Below are 23,155 nucleotides of genomic sequence, written 5' to 3'. Positions count from 1 at the left end.
AAATGGATCAAAGACCTACATATAAAACCAAAAACTATAAAGTTCATAGAAGAAAAAATAGGATCAATGCTAGAGGCCCTAATACATGGCATTAACAGGATACAAACCATAACCATCAACACACAAATCCCAGAAGATAAGCTAGATAACTGGGATCCTCTAAAAATTAAACACTTATGCTCATCAAAAGACTTCACCAAAGAGTGAAAAGAGAACCTACAGACTGGGAAGAATTTTTTGGACATTACAAGTAAGACAAAGGTCTAATCTCTAAAATCTACAAGAAAATCCAACACCTCTACAACAAAAAGACAAATAATCCAATCAAAAAATGGGCAAAGGAAACGAACAGACACTTCACCAAAGAAGACATTCAACCAGCCAGACACTTGAGGAAATGCTCGTGATCACCAGCCATTAGAGATACGCAAATCAAAACCACAATGAGATAGCATCTCACCCCGGCATTATTGGCACAAATTAAAAAAACTGGAAAGAACAAATGTTGGAGAGGCTGCGGGGTGATCGGAACTCTTATGCACTGCTGGTGGGAATGTAAAATGATACAACCATTTTGGAAAATGGTATGGCGCTTCCTTAGAAAGCTTAGAAATAGAAATACTGTATGATCCAGCAATCCCACTCCTAGGAATATATCCTAGACAAATTAGAGTCATCACACAAATAGACATATGCACACTCATGTTCATTGCAGCATTGTTCACAATAGCAAAAAGATGGAAATAACCTAGATGCCCATCAACAGATGAACAGATAAACAAACTATGGTACATACACACAATGGAGTATTACACAACGATAAAGAACAATGATGAATTTGCGAAGCATCTCATAACATGGATGAAACTGGAGAACATTATGCTGAGTGAAATAAGTCAATCAAAAAGGACAAATATTGCATGAGACCACTACTTTAAAAGCTCATGAAAAGATTTACACACAAAAAGATACAATCTTTGATGGTTATGAGGGAGCAGAGGGGTTGGGGGAATACTAAATAGGCAATAAATAAGTGGTGACTTTGGCGAAGGGTAAGACAGTGCACAATACTGGGGAAGCCAGCACAACTTGTACAAAGAAAGGTCATGGAAGCTCCGTAGACACATCAGAACTCCCTGAGGGACCAAACTGCTGGGCAGAGGGCTGTGGGGACCATGGTCTCGGGGAACATCTAGCTCAACTGGCATAACATAGTTTATAAAGAAAGTGTTCTACATTTTACCTTGGTGAGTAGTATCTGGGCTCTTAAAAGCCTGTGAGCAGCCATCTAAGATACTCCATTGGTCTTACCTCTTTGGGAGCAAGGGAGAATGAAGAAAATAAGATACGAGGAAAAGATTAGTCCAAAGGACTTATGGACCACAACTACCACAGCCTCCACCAGACTGAGTCCAGTACAACTAGATGGTGCCCGGCTACCACTACTGACTTTTCTGACCGGGATCATAACAGAGAGTCCCAGATAGAGCTGGAGAAAAATGTAGAACAAAATTCTAACTCACAAAAAAAGACCAGACTTACTGGCCTGATGGAGACTGAAGAAACTCTGAGAGTATGGCCCCAGTACACCCTTTTAGCTCAGTAATGAAGTGACTTCTGAGGTTCACCGTTCAGCCAAAGATTAGACAGCCCCATAAAACAAAAGGAGACTAATTGGGCAGAACAGCCCAGGGATAAGGACTAGAAGGCAGGAGGGGAGAGGAAAACTGGTAATAGTGAACTCAAGGTTCAGAAGGGAGAGTGTTGACATGTCGTGGGGTTGTTATCCACTGTCATAAAACAATATGTGTACTAACTGTTTAATGAGAAACTGTTTGTTCTGTAAACTTTCATCTAAAATACAATGAAACAATTAAAAATAAAAAAAGGTTCATAGAAAGGAACTCAGTTCAGCTGGCCAGGGTACAGAGTGCAATGTAGAATGTAGGCAGGAGGTGTCAGCAAGTAACATGTAAGAGGTCTGGCTTATTATAAAAGCAAAGTGAAACTATAAAATGCTTTTAATCAGGGAAATGACATAACCAGATTTTTGTGTTGGAAAAAAACAAAAACAAAAACATCCTTTTGACTACCATGCAGGGGGCAGATTTGAGGATGGCAAGATTGAAGGCAAGGAGGGCAGTGAGGAGACAATGGTGGTGTCCAGTGAGAGGAGCTGGTGTACTGGCAGCTCACTGGGGAGAACGACCTGGGAAAGACACAGCAGCACTGCATGGTAACTGCAACAATGTGGGGATGTCAGATACTGTGAACATACCAAGAAAGGGTTTCTACACTGGACTTGCAGGATTCAATCGGGCTTCCTAGAGTAGGGCAGGGACAAAAGAAAAACAGGAGAGGACACAAATAACCCAAATAACAAAAGAAATGGGGAACATTACAACAGATGAGCAGGAGGCACCCAGATGAAGAGGCAAGTAATCCCTGTATTCTAGGCAGAAGGAACAGGAGGTACGAGAAACTAAAAGAACTCAAGAAGGCTGTAGCCTCCAGGAAAGAGCATGGGATGTAACTGGAGAGAGAAGCAGGAGCTAGATCCCCTAGGGCTATGAGTGTCAGATGGCAAGTTTGGGCTTTATCTTCATGGCAGACACAGAGAGGAATGGAAGGATCTAAAGCAAGTCTGCAGGTTAGAGAAATCGCTCTTGCTGCATGTGGAGAATGACTTAGTGGGCAGAGGTTGGGGATGCAGGAAGAAAATCCAGGAGTCTGATTCTGAGACATTATGAAGGAAATAACTGCACCGTGTCGGTGTGTCTTGGTGCTCAACACGTGGGAGCTATCACCATACCTCAGCTCAGGGAGGATGCTGAGCAGACCTTTGGGGGTCTTTGTAAACTAACTGGGGTCTTTTCTGTAAACGTGTGGGGGACATGTTAAAGAAGAAGCAAACACCTACCCACACAGAAGAAGGGGAGGAAAACAACCTGTTGGCAGGGGATGCGAGGAGGGGAAGAAGAGCAAGGGGGTTGCTCTGGTGCAGAATGAAGACAAATGGGCAGTGAGTTTCAGAGAATACATCCTTTTTCCAGAACACTTGCCTCTCCATCAGGGCCCCGCAGAGGCCTGTCAGACAGGAACGGTGCTTTTGTGCGTGTGCAGGCTGTGCTCTTGTTGCCATAGTAATGGGGCCATAAGTCATGTCTGCTGCTGCTGCATAGAGGGGCTGTAATTTATTCCTGCCTGGCTGGGATTGTAAACTTTTTTTTAATGTTCAAAATCCGTCACAGCAAGGGAGGGCAGGGTGTCTCTGGCTCCCTTCGGAGGAGGGGGGACATTGTCAGACCTTGCCCAACGCCCTGCCCACGATGCTCCCTCTCACCCCACAGCTTGGGCCACTGCACTAAGGCAGGCAGGCCCTGCATAGCTCCCTCTGACCTCTGGTGGGAAGAGTTTCAAAAGCCTGAGCTTGATGCTCATTCCTGGGGCCAGGATACTACTTTATTCCTGATCCCAATTCCTCGTCCTATTTCCCCAGGTGAAGTCTCTGCATGCCAGCTTTTCTCTTCATGCTTTACATTCTGGTTTAATAATCTGCCCTGTACCCCAGCCCCTCTAGGACTGGGTCTCTACAGGTGTGTAATGGAAAGAACATAGGTTTCAAATTATATCTTCTGAACCTCAATTTTTTCCTCTTTCCAATGGGGTTAATAATCTTCCTCTAAGGCAGAGTTTCTCAACCTTGGCACTATTGACATTTTGGGCTGGATAATTCTTTACAGCAAGGGGCAGGTCTGTGCACTGTAGGATGTTTATTACCATCCGTCGCATCTACTCACTAGATGCCAGTAGCATACCCTCCTGCCTCCTGTTGTGGTGACCACAAATATTTCCTGGCATTGTCAAATGTCTCCTGGGGGCAGAGTCACCCCTGGTTGAGAATCATTGATCTGTGCACGTGAGTCAAGTGCCAGTACAGTGCCAGCACCAAGCATTAGCTCAGCAGTCATTCTTTCTTCTTCCATCCCGTCTTATCTCACAAATGGAAGCACTGGTTCTAAATCCTGCACCTGGGAACAGCACCTGTTATTTGCAGGCTTACTTTGCAGGTACCAACCATCACCTACACTTTCCCTGCTCCTCTGTCTTTTGGGCATCTCCATCAGATACCTGGAAGTGAAAAACCAAAATCCCACTACTTTAAGTGATATAGAAAGACAGCTAAAGTGGGAAGAATCTAAGCTTCCAAAGAGGAAAAACCAAAGTCTGGTCCATTCAAGTTTGTTTTGGAACCATTCCTTAGCAATTCTTGGGCCGTCTCCCTTCTTTGACTCCTGTCTTAGCTATCTAGTGCTGCTGTAACAGAAATATCACGCATGGATGGCTTTAACAAACAGAGGTTTATTCTCTCACAGTCTAGGAGGCTAGAAGTCTGAATTCAGGACGCCAGCTTCAGGGGAGGGCTTTTTCTCCTTGTCAGCTCTGGGGGAAGGTCCTTGTCATCAACCCTCCCCTGGGCTAGGAGCTTCTCAATGGAGGGACCCTGGGTCCAAAGGATGTGCTCTCCTTCATTCTTGGTAGCATGAGGTCCCTCTATCTCTTTACTGGCTTCTCTTTTATATCTCAAAAGAGACTGACTCAAGAAACAACCTAATCTTATAGACTGAGTCCTGCCTCATTAACATCATAGAGGTAGGATTTACTACTCATAGGAAAATCACATCAGATGACAAAATGGTGCACAATCACACAATACTGGGAATCATGGCCCAGCCAAGCTGACACACATTTTTGGGGGACACAATTCAATCCATGACAACTCTAGTAAGTGTTTTTGTCCTTTTCAATCTTTGAAAGTCGTATCTAAGTTCCACTTAGCCTCTACTATGTGCCAGACACTGTGTTAACCATTTTAAATACATTATCATGACAACAATGCTTTAAAACCCATTTTACAGATGAAGGAAGTGAAGCTTTTCCTTTTGACGTGTAGCACTTTCAGCTTTCATGGGCAGCCGAATCTTTTTATTCCAAGACCAGGCCCTATTGGGATATAAAAAGCCATGGATATCCCTGGCTGTTTTCTGAGAAGCCTTCCAGATGTTGTGATCACATAGCTGGACAGGGCACCTTCACAGCTGACTTGTCCCTAGCACCCGTGCAGCCCCAGTGTGGGACTCCAGGAATCATGTCAGGACTGCTCTCAGTCTATTCCATTTCACTGCAGTTAACCCAGTCCTGCTGTTCTTAGGATCTAGGTGGCTGGGATGAAGCTGAAAGATGCCCTAAAGGAGGGGAGAGAGGGAGAAGTGCATTGTGGAGCTAGGATCCCATACCTAGAATGCCTTTGAGGTGTCTGGGATGGTTTGCTGGGACTGGCTGGGATGGTCATGCAGGCTTTCCCCAAACCATTCTCTTCATTTACTCTACTTTTGAAGAATCTTTGAGTCACATTCTAATGAGTCAATCATCATGTACTTATTGAGTACCTACTGAATGCAAAGCCCTAGGATGGGAGGGTGGAGTATACAAAAAGTATTGTGTCATGATTCCTTTTTGAAAAAAGAAGAGTTTAAAAAGAGTCTGATGAGGGAATCATGCACTGGGTTAAAGTTTGAGGTAAATAATGGCAATATAATAAAAACAATAACAGCCGATGTTTTTGTGCCAAAAGTCACATTAACTTACTTGATCTGCATTAACTTAATTGATCCATGCATTAACTTACTTGATCTGCAACAGAAACCCTATAAGGTAGGTACAGTTATCTCTGAGGTGGGTAGGTACAAAGCGAGGTGACCCAGATAGTGAGTGGCAGATCTGGGATCTGAGTCAGGGCATCCAGTGCTAGAGCCTGTGCTGCTAACAACTGGGCTATGTTGGGCTAAAGAGTCTCAAAAAGCTACAATGCTATGAGGTTTTTCTTCTCTCTCACTACTTTTTATCTTTGCTACTTCCTTTTCCTCCTCTACCAATTTTAGGTGACTTGTTCCTCCTCTGGAATATCTAAATATGGTCATTGTATTCTATCTCAATCCTTCATCTGCCCTAAGAGTCCTGTGCTTTCCACAAGGTCAAGGGGAGATAGAATATGGAGCTCAGCAGCTGGCTGGCATGGCTATTAAGCTGGCCCTTCTCCCACTCCCAAAGAATGTGTGTACACTGTGAAAGAGGTCCCCTGGGCACCAAATCCTTGTTCTGATGTTTGGTTTAACTTGTGCTGCCTCTGAGCCTCAGTGGACTAATGTGGCATTACTTGAAGTGTGTCTCAAGAAATGTTAGTCCTGAATCTGCTCTTGGTTGAAGTGTTGAGGAGGCTGTAGTGTGCAGACTTCTCTTCCTGAAAGATTCATGATGCTCATTCACATATTAATGTCGCTGGGAAAGCTGCCACCAAGGAAATCGATGTAACAACTCCATTTATACTGGGTTTCTCAAACCTTTTAAATTAGGGAACCTTCCTTTTTCATTTTGTTGCATTTACTAACTCCAAAATACTGGTGTTATTTGAAACCACTTTGAGACACTGAATTGTTATAACCTGAACCAATAAACATTGTAAGGCAGGAGATTTGATAGGGCTGTTTTAATGCTGGGAATATTTATATGTAAGGGGACTAGGTGATACTCAGAGACTAGGCAATTTACTGGTAATATCAAAATATCTCCACTGCTGTACCAATATAGCCACATCAAATTAGCATCATCAAAATGTTCTGTACCCTTTCTCTCAGCCATTTACTGTGCTTAGAACTGGGAATGCAAAAATGGTTAAAATTCAATCCTTGACCTCAAGGAATAAACAGATTGCCAGGTGGGATTGGAGTGGGAGTACACACCTACAGTTAACTATAATGCAATGCAATCTACTGTTCCATAATTAAGGATGAAATATTCTAACAACATGAACAAAGAAATGAGGTGGGGGGGTGACTCTGGTGGATGGGAGGAGGGCACATCTGGGTAAGGCTGTTCAGAAGAAGTGACATTTCTGCAAAGCTGTGAATGAGGAGGAGGAGCAGTGTGCCAGGTATGTAGGGGACTGTGTAAGTCTTAGGACATTCAGGAAAAGGGACAGCACTGGCAAAGGCAAGAAATAGGAAAGTGCATGGTATTTTGAGGAAAAAGCAAATGGGGACATGGTTGGAGACAAGATCACGGAGGATGGTGGCCAGATTCTGAAGTGCTAATGCATGCCAAGTGGAAGAGTTTGGTTTTAAGGTGGGGATAGGCATGGCCCGATTTGTACAGAGAAGTGAGACCATCTAGGAGATGAGGTTCTAAGCCAGGGAGTGTCAGCAAAGAGGAGAGGCATGGGCATTTTGAGGATATTTTGAAGGTAGGCTGGTAACCCCCGGGGTTTGTGCTAGATCTCTTCCATTTGTTCCTCAGGACCCACTCTCATCCCATCCTCACCCTACCTTGTGCCTCAGGAGGCTGACTTCAATAGACTGCCCCAATGGACTCTCTTACCTGGCTTCCAGCTGGGTTCAGAAGGTCTGGAAAGAGGTTTGGGCATTTATTTCTCTGGCTCCCTTACTGCAGGGGCACCACGGGTCATCGGCGTGTCACAGCTCCTGCAAGGCAGCCTGCTCCATGGTGTTCTCTCTCCACGTTTGGGTAACCTCACCCTCACCTTGACCTACTGATACTAGCCCCAGGTACTACCTATCTCCGGTTGCTTTTCTCAAACTTTCTCCAAACTTTGTGACTATTCTTTTAAAAGTCTCCCAGCTTGAGCATACCATTGCTTTCCTGCTGGGATCCTGCTTGACTTTGGTTTCCTTGGTAAGTGAGAGGAAACGGAGTTAAGTCTAATGCACAGATCCATTAAGTATTCATTGAAAATATCCAAATCATCTTTCTGACCAAATTGGACAGTTTTTTTTTTTTTTGTGTGTGTGTGTATGTGTGTGTGTGTGTGTGTGTGTGTGTGTGTGATGTGAGAAGCAGGTGGGGACTGGGACTTATCTGACAGAGTAAGATGCGCTATAGAAAACACATAGTCCTACCCAGCCCCAACAAGAGGATCTTATCATTGTTAGTTGCCATCGAGTTAATTCCAATTTATGGCAACCCCATGTGTGCAGAGCAGAACAGCTCCATAGGGTTTTCAAGGCTGTGACCTTTCAGAAGCAGATCACTGGGCCTGTCTTCTGAAGCACCTCTGGGTGGGTTCAAATCACCAACCCTTTGGCTAACAGTCGAGTGCTCAACTATTTGTGCCACCCAGGAACTCCAAGTGGGTCTTAGAAGACAAAATATTTGCTCATCTTAGCTTAGCTTGGTGATCACTGCCTCTGAACTGCTGCTTGCATAATCTACAGCCTGGTCTGTTTAGATGAGACCAGAGCGAGTTCTAGGGAGCATTGGGAAACTATGTCAGGGAACACAGCAGGAGGCTATGATACACCTGTAGGCAGGGGGTGGATTCTGTCAGTTTAGGATGGTCCACGTCATGGCAGAGGGATGGAAATTACAACTTAGAAGGTTTCTTCCAGGCTGTGAGTTTGTAATTGTTAAAACTTGCTTTGGAACTCTAGGATCCAGTTCAGAGTCCCTGTAATGTAGGTGGTTTGTTTACAGCTTAGAGTGTTCCATTTTTAATACAAATGACAATGACGGTGCCAGACATTATCCAGGAAGCACTGACATGGAGGCCTCAACTCTGCTATAACCCAGAGATCTATTTCAGTAAACTTATTGGCACCAAGATGAGATTATCCGAATATAGCCCCTGAGACAACAGATAGATGGGTGAAGACTTCTGGTTAAGACAGCTTCATTTCTAATTCGTCCACAACACCTCCATCCACATGACTATCTTTCCCCTAAATCTCATCAACCACAAATCTCTCTTCATTTTACAGGGGAACACAATCATCAAGCCATCGGATTCAAAACTGGAAGGACCCCTACATGCCACCAAGTTCAAAGATGGTAAATACCGACCCTTGTGTCACAACTCCCTCATCCGATACCCAAAGCATGCATCCTGAGTTGATGGTGGCACTTTTCCCAGCTAAGTCTGTCGGTTGCCTCAGGAATCTTTCCAACATTAATACCCTAAGCAGGTATTATCTGTGTTGGCACATGAGATGTCTGCTATCTGCCATCTCTGATTAACTCCAACGCCTAAGATGGATGGGTAAACTGAAGCCCAGGGAAGATTTTGAAGACATGAATTGGACTAGATGTTGAACTCATGATCTCCCCATTTCTTTCCATGGGTGTGTCTACACTTTGTGATCCAGCCTCCTTAATCATGTATGACTGATCCAAAGGTGGGCTCCTAACCCATGCTGGGCCAATAAGATTTCTTCTCTAGGATTTTTCAAACTGCAACTCCAGGAAAAGAATTACTCACTTTTTGGTGTTATGAGCCAAACCAGGTTTGGGGACTCATGATTATTTCAACTGCTACCATGGGGGGAGGGAAGTTGGTTTTCAGTAAATAAAGCCATCATAGAGTGATACAAAGATGAAAGACTGAATCCTAATATATAATTCTCAGAACTCCCTTATCTCTGTGGCTGACTTTTTACTCTTTCCATGGAATTCTTCCAATACTGTCATCATTAAGCTAATCTGAATTGGGTTTTGGTCTCCTGAAACCAAAAACTTCCTAATACAGAGTGGGAAGGGTTTCCATGCAGTGAGGAAGGCATGGTGGCATGAGGTCTTGAGGTCAGAAGTCTTGTATTCAAATACCAACTCTTCCCCCTACTGGCTATGCTGCTGGGTGCCTTAGAATGTCAACTTCCTCATCTGTGAAATGGGGGATAAAAATAGCCTTGATCTGGGAAGATGGTTGTAAGAAGCACCCTGCCCAGTAAGACACTGTCCAAAATGCCACATATGACCGTCTTCAGTGCAGAGTCAGTCAAACCCAGGTATTCTGATACTCATTCCAGCATGCCTGCCAAAAAAATCATAGCTTTCATGTTTCTCTGTCTTCGTTTTTTAATCTAAAGATCTGCAGGCCCGTTTCAACATCAGAAGTCCCATTTGAAAAGTGTTTAACTTCTAATGCAGATATAACAAGTCGTTTCTCAGTTTCACTGTATCTGCAAAGACTTCTATAATTCAACATCAAATATTTATTATTACATTTATTAAAGTTTTAATAATTTAGCATCTCCTGCATGTAAGATAGACGCTTAGCTAACTGGTTTCCCTTTATCCAACGTGGGTCACTTCAATATTTATATTCCAAAGTCTCCTTTTAAGTTTCATTTAGCAGAGGCTGTGTCTTGGGCCCTCTGCCTGAGTTGACAGTTGGAGTGTGCTATGACCTCCCCAGTGGCAAAGACTAACAGAAATCTGGTGCTGAACTGTATTTGAAGAGATTTACCGAGCCTGGGCAGAAACTCATCCTAATAGACTTCACTTTTATTATGATCACTAAACTAAAATGAGGTAAAATATGTATGTCTCCAAGCTCACTGGCTGAGTGACAGGCAGTGAGGCTATGAGATGGGTGGGTATAGAATAGATCCATCAGGTAGAGAGAGCAGAGGCCTTTATACCAAAGCTTATCAGAGGGACCTCATTCTCCTAAAAGAAGGGAGGGAGGTAGTGGTGAGGGCAAGCTCTAATTGCTGAACTAAAATTCCATGAACCCAGCAGTCAGTACTAGGTAGACTCCCTGTTTTCCCACTGTCTTCCTCTTTCCCATTTAATATTTCACCTTCCACTTGCACAAAGAACATACACACTCAATGGACTAAATGGTCAGCAAAGACTAAGAATTGGATATAAGATTCTGTAGAAGAATCCTGATCCAAAGGGATTTAAAAAAAAAAAGGAACAGAATTTCAAATTCTCAATAGAACACAGAGCTTCTGGAACCACTGAAGTTGGATGAACACCTGAAACTATTGCCCCAAGATAATATATAAACCTTAAAACTCAAACTAAAACTTTTCCCAGAGGTCTGCTTTGAACCAAACAACAAGTTTAGCCTAATTTGTAAAGTATGTCTGCCTTGAAATTTATGCTATCTGACAGATTTGCCTTGGGATCAAATTGACAACAGTATCTTGAAAGGTTAGATAAGAATCTTAGGGGCCAGTGACTTTACGTTAATGGTTGTAGAATAATTTGGAAAAGGGTAACAAGAATGGTTCTACAACTTGAAGAATATGAACAATGTCACTGAATTGTACATGTAGAATTTGTTGAAATAGTGTATCCTTTGCTGTGGATATTTTCACAAAAAGAAAATTAAATTTAAAAAAAAGGAGAACTTTGGCTTAAAAAAGAAGAAGTCCAATGAGGCTCCCCTTCAATCCTACTGAGGACAACAGAGAGTTTTCCTGCATCAACAATAGCCGGCATGTACTGAATCTGTCTCCAAATGGCTTAGGTTCAAATCCTGGTTCTGCCACTTACTACCCATGTTACTTTGGGGAAAAAACATTAAACTCTGTGTGCTTCAATTTCCCCATCTGTAAATAATAGTAACTGTGCCACTGGGCTGCTGTGAAGAGTCATGAATTAATAGATGTAAAGTGCACAGACACAGAGGAAGTGTCCAATAGATGTTAGCTATTATTATTCTTATGGGAAGTCCCTGGGTAGTCCAAATAGTTAATGTACTCAGCTGCTAACTGAAAGGTTGTCAGTTTGAGTCCATCCAGAGGTACCTCGGAAGAAAGGCCTGATGATCTACTTCTGAAAAATCAGCCACTGAAAACTCCACGGAGCACAGTTCTACTCTGACACAAATGGAGTCACCATGAGTTTGAATCGACTCAACGGCAACTGGAAGATTACTGTTATGTCTGTGGGGCTAAAAGTTTAAACGTATCATCTCATTCAATCCACAAAAACATCAAAAGAAATAGTAGCAGTCATCATTCCAATTTACAGATAGGAAACTGAGGCTCAGAAAGTTTAAGTAACTTGCCCAAGGTCAGCTAGGAAGTGCAGAGCTGGAATTTGAAACGAGGCAGTCTGGCACCAGAGCCCTAACTATTAACTTTTGCCCAATATTCCTCCCCTCTGTGTTTTGAGCAGGTGAGTAGGTTGCCGATTGAAGTTCTCTTGCCATATGGGTGAGGAACGTTTGTGTGAGCAGTTAGTGAGAAAGGGGAAAGAGGAGAAGCATGACGGGTTTGAGATTTTATCTGATGAGGGCTGAAGAGTTCCACTTTTATATCAACATCCCCACTTCTAGGTTGCTCTACCAAGCGCACACACTCGCACACATCCATTAACAAAATCTGCTGAGGTTGTAGGGAAAGTGGAGGCAAGAAGTCTGAGTCTTACTCACATCCAGTAGAATGAAGGCATCCTTGAGCATCAAAGAATACATGACCTTGTATCAACAGCCTTCCCCTCAGACTCTTGCAGCCTGGTTCCTTCCCAATCCCAATGCCCCAGTGTAATGCACCAACTAATGCTTTGGCCTAGCCTGACTCCTGTCTGCTCAGCATGTCTTGCTGCCCTTACCCTCCCCTGCCTAATGTGATCAAGAGGAAAGATGCACATATCCCTTATCTCTACTGCTTCTGCATCATGAAATACATCTTTTTTTAAATTTAATTATATGGTCACACTGTATCATATGGTTACTTCCTTATTTGTACCCTAATCACTACTACTACTTTTAAACCCTGTCGTTCATTAAATATCAATTACATGTAACTCTATATGCATTATGTGTTCCTTATAACAACCATAAGAAGGAAACACTATGCTCTCCATCTTACAGGTTAGGGAATTGAGGCTCCGAGGGATGAACTGGCTTGACCCAGGTAGTTCAGGTAGAAAATTGTGGAGTCAGGATTTAAATCTAGATGTATATGATTCCAAAGTCTATGCTCTATTTTTCCTACCCCTTCTTGGCCTACGGTCTTTATATTTCTAGAGCACAGTGCCTTTCACACAGGGAAGTACTAGTGTGTGTTTGCTGAGAAGAAGAGCTCCTTCACAATCAAGATTTCACTTTAAGATGTGTCACCCACATTTCCAGACTACATTGTATCTGGCTAGGGACACTGCCTGGGCTCAGACTAGATTTAGGTATCTGGACCACTTACACAGGAGCATCTGCTGGGGACCTGGGAGTGAGGAATACACTATACTCAATTGCCCTCAGAATCTTTGCTGACTCCATCTAGTCCAGGTGGTCCATAGCTGGGAAAAAAGAAAGAAGAGAGGAGGAAATATCATGCATGCTGTGGCTCCTATCCTCCTCTCACTGCATCCTCTGCCGTGTGCCCCTTGGCACTACACTCCAGACAAATTGACCTGGAAGCCCCCTGATCAGGCATGCCACTTCAACACCTTGAACCTTGCCCATGGAGAGAACATCTGTGGGTTTTTCATATCCATTTGGTGCTTTTCCTTAACTTCCTTCAGGGAACAAACCTGTTTGTAATCTCAATCCACATCCTTAAGGTCCCCCTCACCTTTGTTGGTTTCAAGGCTGGGCTGGTGACCCTGGTCTGGCTAATTAGGGCATTGTATCCCTCTAGCTATTGATGTGGGTCATTGGCAGATGTCCCAAAACAGGTCATACAGAGGTATCATGGCCTAGGGATGAGAAGCATGGACTCATGAGCCAGACTCTTAACATAATCACATCTATAAAGATCTTTCCAAATAAGGTAACATTTACAGGTTCCAGTGATTAGGACTTGATATTTTCAGGAGCTATTATCAGCCTATCACAGGTGGAATTTGAGAATTTGCATTTCTAACAAGATTGCAGGTGATGCTGATGCTACTAGTCCAGGGACAACGTTTTGAGAACCAGTGACCTAGTGAATTCCTACCCATACATCCAAACTCAGCTCAGAGGTCCTCCCCTCTGTGAGGCCTTCATTTTAGTCCCCAGGTGGAGCTGGCCTCCTCCACCTTTGTATCCTTTCTCCGTCCTGAACTTTCCCTCACTCCTTCCCAACTGCCATAAAGTATGACATCTTTTTGTTTGCAATTTTTTCTCATTTAACAGACTGAGATCCTTGTCTTAACCATCTTAATAGCTCTAATACTTAGCCTGGCATATAGTAGGGGTTCAATACATTCTCAGTGCTTGGAATTGAAAGACAAAAAGAACAAGACATTTTTAATTCTTTTCAGAACTAACTCAATGTGGAAACTGTCACCAGGTGAGCAATGCTACCTGCATTCTGATATCTCCATTATTCTTCCAACATTGTGCAGGAATTAACAGTATTTCATCATTTCATTTTCATTGATTTGAGACTATAGAAAAATCACTAAGGGGCTCCAAAAGCTGGGCTTTGTGCATGATTATTATTCCAATTATAATAGCTACCCCTGCATCACTCTTATAAGAAGAATCAGCTTCAGGTGAAAATGTGAAGAAGGCCCAGTATGTAGCAATAAGTGTTGCTTGCCATGCTTCTCTCTCCATCAGTAGCTTTTATTTTATCTCTCACATCAGTCTCTTGTTCCACGCTCCTTGCTACACCGTGAGATTCCTAAAAGTAGAGGTGGGTCTTATTCATCTCTGTACTCCTACAGTGCCTGGCACAGTGCCTGGCACACAGGAGGAACCCAGCAAAGCCTTACAGAATTGAAAGGAATCTGTATCTCCACCTTTGTAGCTGACATCATTAGTGTCTCGAATGCTAAAAATCTCATTCCTGGAAAATTCCTACTGGGACAGGCTGGAGAATGGGAGTTGTTCAGGGGAGAGTTCTCTTCTTTCACCCTCCAACCCCTCGGTCTTGAAAACCTTCCCTCTAGCCTTAGATTCCACATAGCCAATCCTATCCACAATTCAAGGTTAATTGCCAGTGTTCTTGTGCCCGAAAATATCTTCCTAATTCCCTTGGTCAGGAATTCTGTCTTCCTTTTGCAATCCCCCAGGACACTCTATGTGTACCCCACAAGTAATCTTCATGCAGTCTTCAAATTCTTCCATGTACATAAAGCCATTATACTTTAATATTAAATTCTCCCCAAAACCCCACCACAAAGGAATTCATGTGAGCCCTCGAGTTCAAGATTTTGAGATGCATCAGAGAATGAATGTAGCTTTTCAGCAAAAGAAAAACTTAAAAAGAGAAAGAGAAACAAAAACTACTATGCTACAGTAACAAGCATAATAATTAATGCTTCTAGAGAGTTCACCATATGCCAAATGCAGTGCTTTACATGTATTACATCATTTAATCTTCACCATTCTCTTACATGACATAGTTTTCTATTCCCATTATCCACAAAGAGAAACAGAGCTACAGAAAAATAATATAACTTTCCCAAGCTCATGTAGTAAGCAAGTGGTGGAGCTGAGACTTGAACTCAGGTAGTTCAGTTTGGTCCCATAGCCTATGACTTTAAAAAAACAAAAGAACTTTATGTTTAATCAAAATACAGCATACATAGAGAAAAGTGTAAAAACCATATCTGTAAAACTTGGTGAATTTTCAGAGTTCAAAACACCTGTGTAGCCACCACTCAGATCAAGAAATCAAACATAACCAGCATCACATAAGCCCCTTTATGCTCCCCCGAGTCATTGCCCCATCTTTCACCCACTTTCCTTTATTCTAACGTCATAGATACATTTTTGATCTTTACATAAACATAATATTTTGTGTCTGCCTTCCATAATTCAACATTATATTTGTGAACTTCATCTAGGGTGTTGTGCGTAGTTGCTGTGTTCCTTCATTTTTACGATTAATTGTATTCCATTGTGTGATTATTCCACAACTTACTCACCTACTTTTTTTGATAATGGACATTTGTCTTTTTCCAAAATTTTGGCAATACAAGTAAGTGCTACTCTTACTATTTTTATATGTATTATTTGTGGTACATATATACACACTTCTGTTAGGTATATTTCTAGGAGTAGAATTGATAGGCTATGGGATATATGTATGTTCAACTTTAGTAGATACTGCCCAATAGGTATACATAATGACAATACCAATTTACATTCCCACGATCAGGGCATGAGAATTCCAGTTGCTCCATACCACTGCCAACATTTGTTATCATCAGTTGTTTAAAATTTAGGTACCCTGGTAGGTCAGAGTCTCTATGTTTGACCGCTAAGTGTTCTGCCTCTCATAGTGTAAGGTATCATACTTTTCTGAAAATTTATCACAGATTAAAAACAAACACACACACACACATATGCACACAAAGAAAGAATCAATTGGCAAAACACTTTCATATGTTCCTTTCCAATCCTGCTGGAATGCTTACTTTTCTCTGCCCTCTGACTCTGCTGTTCCACACAGTCTATCCTCTAATCTCTCTGTTGCGATTCCATGTCAGTGTTATTGGCTATCTATAATTATGATCTATTATTTATTAATTTTTAACATATCATCTGACTGGAACTTATTAATTCTTTAAATGCCCATGATACGCTTGCCTGGACGATGTCATGTCAAACAAGGTTTATTAGTGCAGACTGGAAAACTCAATCTAAACAGTGCAGATTCTTTTGAATGGTGATGATTGCAATCTCTTTTATCCACCCGTGCAGTGAGACCAACAGGCTTGTGTGAGATAAGATAAAGGTAAGATTTAAAAGGCTGTCTGTGGTTGTTTCATGGCCAAACTAAGGCACGTAGGCACCTCAAGCAGGATAATAATTTAGTGCCTTCATCAAACCAACATTTTTCAAATATTTGTGCAATATTTATTTGAAGGAGTATCTTAGTGGTTTGTAGAGAAAGGGTTGAAAAGGAGGACCAATGGCTGTAGAAAGTCATCCCTTTTCCATCCTGGGTAACTCTGCTCTGGCCCCAACTTGGCAAAAGCATGCCTTCCAGGTAACCAGGCACAGCATTCTTATAAGGGGTTTAAGAAACATCTAATTGTTATTACAGTATGCCCTCTGAGCATCTTACCCTTCCAACTCATCACAGCATTCCTTCCAACCATATAAAATACTCTCCCTGCAATACATTCTCACACTTATATTTTCTCAACTTTTTTTTCTTTGCAAAGGTGTTTGATAGCCCACTATAGATCGGTATTCTGGACACCTACTTGGCTAGCTTGATATTTAATGTAACATTGGTTGGAGCAGAATAAGGTACTTGAGTCATCTTAGGAATAACAGTTGCTCTCAGCAGGAACATGACGTTGACAATGACAGGGAACTACACGGTTCAAGGCTGAAAGATACCTTACTGTTACCTAGTATACAACCATTCCCACGCTGTCTGCCCCAGCATCACCAGTTTCTACTTGAAATTAATGATGAAGTTAAACTAAACTTCAGCTCAAATAGGTGTATGGTACCACTGGGGTTGTATTATGTACCAGTGTTTACATAGCTTCTATGATTTAGTCAGCATAACGACTCTTGAGGGGTGATACAATAAAATGGTTAAGAACATTGGCTCTGGAGCTGGACAGATCAGGGGTTAAAGCCTGGCATCATCACTTACTAGTGAAGAATCACCTTTATGTCTCAGGTGATTATTATTATTATTATTTTGATCTGTAAAATGGAGGTAATAATAGCATCACCTCACAGGGTTGATGTAAGGATGTAATGAGATAATATTAGTAAAGTTATTGGCACACAGAAAATGATTAAAGGATACGGATTATTATTATTATATTCTGTAATATAGATTCTGCTATTATCCCCATTTTGTAGACAAAGATGTGGACACTTAGAGAGTTGAACCTGGCCAAGATCACATAACTCATACATGATAGAGAAGGGATTCTAATCCACACCTGTCCAACTCTAGAGTGAGTGTTACCATCAGCCCATCTGACAGGTGTATCTTCTGTGCCTTCACTCGAATCACTGCGAGTCAGGAGGGCCTTATTTTATTTAGTTCTAGTTCAGGAGCCAATAAGCTGTGTGCAAGCCAGTTCCAAAAGTAAAACCAGAGTCCATTTTTGGTGGCATCTAAATTTCTGGAGTGATTCTCGTAATCAAATTCAGAGAGAAAAAAAAAAAAAACACTAGAAAGCTCCAGAACAGTGTTAGGATCAGATCTAAGAACACTGGTTTAATTAAATCAATAAACATTTAGTAGCTGTCCAATATACTGGGAACTGGGGATTAAAAAGCTAAATAACTTATTTTCCTTGACCTTGAGAGGTTCACTACATAATGGGACAGAATGATATGTAATCAACTAATTACAACACAGTAGAGTAAGTCTATAATGAAGTTAACTACAAGGTGCAAGGCATGTAAGGAGGAAGGCAGTCTCCACCCTTCCATGAATAAAGAACAAAGAATTTGACTTGGATGCTGAGAACTCGTGTATTAGCTGAAAGTCAGTCCCCAGTATCAGAATCACAGTAGAAAGCACTGTATTCTCCAATCATTTGTCTTTATGACTTTCCAATATACCATTAAGTAATGGTCTTTTATAAGATAAGATTATTAATGATCCCATGATGAACTAGATGATATGTTAGTTTCTCTCGTATTTCATATAAACCCAAAGGAAGAGCAACAATGTTGGAATACAAGGCATTGAGGTACACCAGTGGAGAAAACTTTGAGGAGCTGGGTATATTTGACAGTGTCCCCTACATCATCAGCTAGACAGGTGCCTACTTCAACAATATGGAGAGCATTCCTTCATAGGTGATCTGTGTTCCCAAAATACAGTGGCTTCCAGTGCTCTTGGAAGTCCTTGGCACATGATACTGTAGATGATCTCCCTACCTGACATCCGCAGGGTCTTCTGTGACGAGCACATCAGTCTTACAGCTGGCCAGGGGGTTGATAGACAGCTCCACAGGCGGAACCACAAAGCTTTTGCTGACAGGAAGCCAGAGTCCTTGGCCCAAGCTGAAAGTAGACCTGTAATGTAAGAGTTTCCATTGGGGGATTCCCCGGGAAGAAAGAAAACAAGAAAGAGGGGCCCCTCCTCCCAACCATTCCAGGACCTTTTCTCATTTCCCCACCTAGCGGAGTCCCCTCCATTCTTTGAGGCACAACTTTGGCTAACATTGCACAGACTTGGGCCAATATTTCTTAAATTTGTTAATCATTTAGCCAACACATTTCTCTTTTCCTAGGTGGAAGTCCTGGTTCTCCTGTAAACAGTGGACTCTGTGAGGACAGGGGTTATTTCAACTCTGTCCTCCCAGGAGTCCTGATATCCATCAGGAGTTTCACAAGTAACTGTTAAGTCAGAAAGGGAAGTCTAGCACAAAGGTTAAGAGCACGGACTCTGAATCAATTTCAACCAAAATCTGATTCTCAGCTCTGTTATTTAATTTGTTGTATGTCATTATCTGCTTAAGTATTGGAGTTTCACAAAGATTTCATAAAGGTGGCATGAAGAGGTTCTGTGGCTACAAAGTAGTTTTAAACACTGGACTAGATAATCAGTAGTGTCTCCCCTAGTTCGAGTATCTGAGTTGATAAGTCTAGATGCAGACAAATGGGAATAAGATTCCCATAGCAACCTCAGCCATAATGGTTAGTGCCAGTAAGCATTCCCCTTTACTCAGTGCAGCCCAGAGGCCCACAGGTATAATGATTGAAGATGCATCACCACACCTCCCTATCAGACTCTTCTTCCTTCCCTAGCATCATGCCTCAACATGACGGTCAACTCACCTGAGAATCTTCTCAGGGGCTTGCTCCCCTGTCACAAGATCATAGCCCCTCTCAAGTGTTGTGTAAGGCCAAGGTCTGTAGGGAGGAAAGGGGAGAGGAGATGCTATTAGTTAGCACCAGGTGGGATTCACATGTGGACACTGCTTAAGAATAACTTTACAAACAACCAAAACTCAGAAGTAATTAATAGGTCAGATTATTTACATTATAAAAGAATGTCTCCATTTTACAGAAGGACTTGAAAATTTCTATGTCCATTTTAAAAGTTCATATGTCCATTTGAAGTTTACGTATCAAAAGTTATATCTGGAAGGGTGACATAAACTTCAGCCTTCATTCTCTAGATTTATCAGTCATGCATCTGGAGTACTAAAACGTGATTCAGTGGGAAAGTAGGATTCACTTCCTATTGAGTTCTGCAGGGGCATTACTGTTTCAGAGAAAGAGTCCTCTTTATGGAGAGGTTTTAGGTCTCTGGTAACAAAACAGAGGAGGTGAGGATGGGTCTTCCACAATTCCTGACCTGATGTCCTTTGCCACTCACCCTTCACTCTGTCCCCAGTCACTGCGCACACAAAGGTGCCTGTGAACGGGGTCAGGGGCAAATCCTTCATGACAACTGCACTCTCCTGTAAGAGAAAACAGAAAAGAATCTTATTTAATGCTGCCTTCCCAAAACAGCCTTCTTCTTATTTTCTTAAGAAATAAAGTGAGCTGCCTATTTTAGAAAAGCCCTGTGGAAAGAGGGCATTCTGATCCACTTGCCATTGTGGTTAACAGAATTCATTAATTCATTTGCTCATTCATTCATGTATTCTTTCAACAAACCCAGGACACATGCTATAGCATGTACTCTGATAGGCACTGGGGATACAGAGATCAAAGGCACAACCTGGACCCTGAGGAAGCTCACAGCTTAATGAGGGAAACAGGAAGTAACCACGTGGCTACAAATAGAGGTCCAATTTTTAACAATTTAAATTATTATAACTTGCATTTACACTAAAACAATGATCGAAAATTCAAATTCTCTCTGCCCAAACGAACAAATCTTGTTCATTCATAAATTCCACATTAAATTCCACCTTATCCAAGAAACCTTTTTTTTTTTTTTCAATTTTGGAAAAATTGTTTTTGCTTCCAGTCTCCTGGTCTTATTTAGTTTTTATTATTGCTTATTTTTTAATTGATTTCCTCTCTCTCTTCCCCTCCCCTCCCCTTCCCTCCTTTTCCCTTCTCCTCTTCTTTCCTCTCCTCCCCTCCCTTCCCCTTCAGTTTCCTTGCATCTATCCATCCATCTATCCATCTACCCATCCATCCCATCCATCCATCCCCATCCATCCATCCCTCCATCTTTTTATTTCTAGCCATGTCTTAGACCTGGTTACACAAATGCTTTTTGGGCTCCCACACAACCTGAAGTATATTCTCCCACTGCTCAAGCTCCTTTCAGTTGGCCAGCACATGTCCCATTTTCTAGTATGTCTTTAGAGTTCAGAATCCTGGAAGAGTTTCAGAAGCCCTCTGCCCTACCCTCTTGCTGTGATCAGTCCTGCTCCACTGTACACTCCTTAAGGTTAGGGAATATTTTTTGATTAATCAGTTATTGGATTTTCCTAAAATGTATGTGTGGAATGTTCATAGATGATTTACCAAAAATAAATTCTATAAAAAAATAAGTTTGGGAACTACTATACTGTGCCATTGGAGTGTGCTTCTCCATAAGGGTGATGTGTATACAGATTTTCCCAGACTTAGTTCACCTTGGGAACCTTGCTGGTGGAGCAATTCACAGCATTCTCATTCTGTGGAACATACCTTGGGAAACACTTTTAAGAGATTCCCTGGGTTAGCCCAATGCCTAGAGCAGAATAGGTGCTCCACAGGTTTGAGTTGAATGAATAATTAACTATCTGTTAAGGCTCTGATAAATTTCCAGGCCACTGCTGTTGAATTGCCTTCTTCCTTATCTTCTGGTGACCACACTCAAACACACAGATGAGCCTACAGCCCTCCAATTCTACAGTGATTCTGAGTGGTCTGATCCAAAGTTTTCCAACCATGTTCCATGGAAATATGTCTTTCAATGGAGGAGATTTGGGGACTTTGAAAAGTTTAGATTTTAATTTCCTTTAAAAAGCTTTTTCAGTATCTTTTAGAATAAAAATGAAAGATACTCAGAGGTTACATACCAGAATTTAGAACACTGGGGAGCATCATCACATTAACTCAGGTTGCTAGGTAAATGTATTTTGTGTAGGCCTCAAAAACAAACAAACAAACAAACAAAAAAACAAAAATAAATAACTTCTGTCATCTCTGTTTCATTGAAGAGGGCACTGAGGCTATGAGCCGAGATGCTAACAAGCCCATGCTATTTGCAACTACATATCTGTGAATCAGGGATTTTCTCAACAGTGTAAAACCAAAACAATACATAGGAGTAAAAAGGATACTAGGGTAACACAGGTTCTACAACTATTAGCTATAACTCTTGATTTCAACATGTCTGTATTCATCAAATACTCCCTGAGTGGTGCAAATGGTTAACATGCTTGGCTACTAACTGAAAGCTTAGAGGTTCGAGTCTACCCAGAGGTGCCTTGGATGAAAGATCTGGCCATCTGATTCTGAAAAATTAGCCATTGAAAACCCTATGGAGCACAGTTCTACTCTGACACACATGGGGTTGCCAGGAGTTGGAATCAACTTGGCGGCAACTGGTACTGGTACTGATATTCATCAAATGACCTTACTGTTTTTACTAATTAACTGTAAATGTTATCTATTTGACCTTATACAAAACATTTTGAGTGTTAAACAAAAAACTCTAATTTGTTTTATATACTGCTATTCTTGGGGCCCTGTGGCGCAGTGGTTAAGAGTTCAGCAGTTAACCAAAAGGTTGGCAGTTCGAATCCACCAGCCCTCCTTGGAAACCCTATGAGTCAGTTCTGCTCTGTCCTATAGAGTCACTTATGAGTCGGAAATGATTCCATGGCAACAGTTTTTTTTTTTTTTTTAATTGCAATTCTGGTTCATCTTTGTACCCTTAGGACTTAACAAATGTCTGTCAAAAAACATAGGCTTAATAAATGTTGGTTCAACTGAAATGGCAGTAAGACAGAGGATGGAGTAAAGAATGGGTCAGAGAAAGTATTCAAAATGTTCAGAATAAGGTTGTTGACAGATAGAAGGAGGAGGAGAAGGAAGACGAGGGAAAGAGGAGGAAGAGACAGAGGTATCTACCTTTCCTCTTCACTGGGTAACTGATACATACCAAGGGGGCTGCTGGGTGGTCGTGCTCTCTGTAACCCTCCTCCCTAAGATCCTGCTCGAGGTCTTCCATGGAAGGAGTATGCTTTAAGTATGTGTAACCTCCTGAACTGATTGTTGCTGGAGGTAAAGGAATGGAGGGAAAGGGCTGAGACACTTGAGATTTTGATGAGAATAATTTACCAAATGGGGGAGGGGTTGGTATTCACTAATGGTGTGTTAAAATGCAACTGTCTCTTCATGAAATATTCACCACTTTAAACACGTCTCATATTAAAGATTAAAAGTCCTGGGATTTGTCCTCAAGACTCCGAGAACTGATTTATGATCTGCCACAAGCCACAGGCCTCATGATTCATAACAGGAGAG

General features: G+C 41.8%; 1 protein-coding gene across 2 annotated transcripts in view; it reads right to left on the bottom strand.

The window, feature by feature from the left end:
- The window catches only part of ASTN2 (astrotactin 2), a 1,034,049-nt gene that overhangs the window by 525,643 nt on the left and 485,251 nt on the right, over positions 1-23,155 (bottom strand). For both annotated transcript variants that reach the window (XM_004372122.1, XM_004372123.2), the window contains 3 exons: positions 20,055-20,139; positions 19,511-19,585; positions 18,608-18,745 (listed from right to left, as the gene is read on the bottom strand). In XM_004372122.1, the coding sequence (XP_004372179.1) occupies positions 18,608-18,745; positions 19,511-19,585; positions 20,055-20,139 (298 nt within the window). The remainder of the gene's footprint in view (positions 1-18,607; positions 18,746-19,510; positions 19,586-20,054; positions 20,140-23,155) is intronic.

This window comes from Trichechus manatus, unplaced genomic scaffold (genome assembly GCF_000243295.1).
Source record: "Trichechus manatus latirostris isolate Lorelei unplaced genomic scaffold, TriManLat1.0 scaffold00016, whole genome shotgun sequence".
NCBI classification, from domain to species: domain Eukaryota; kingdom Metazoa; phylum Chordata; class Mammalia; order Sirenia; family Trichechidae; genus Trichechus; species Trichechus manatus.
The sequence above is the reverse complement of the archived record's forward strand: the minus strand, read 5'-3'. Positions and strand labels throughout refer to the sequence as shown.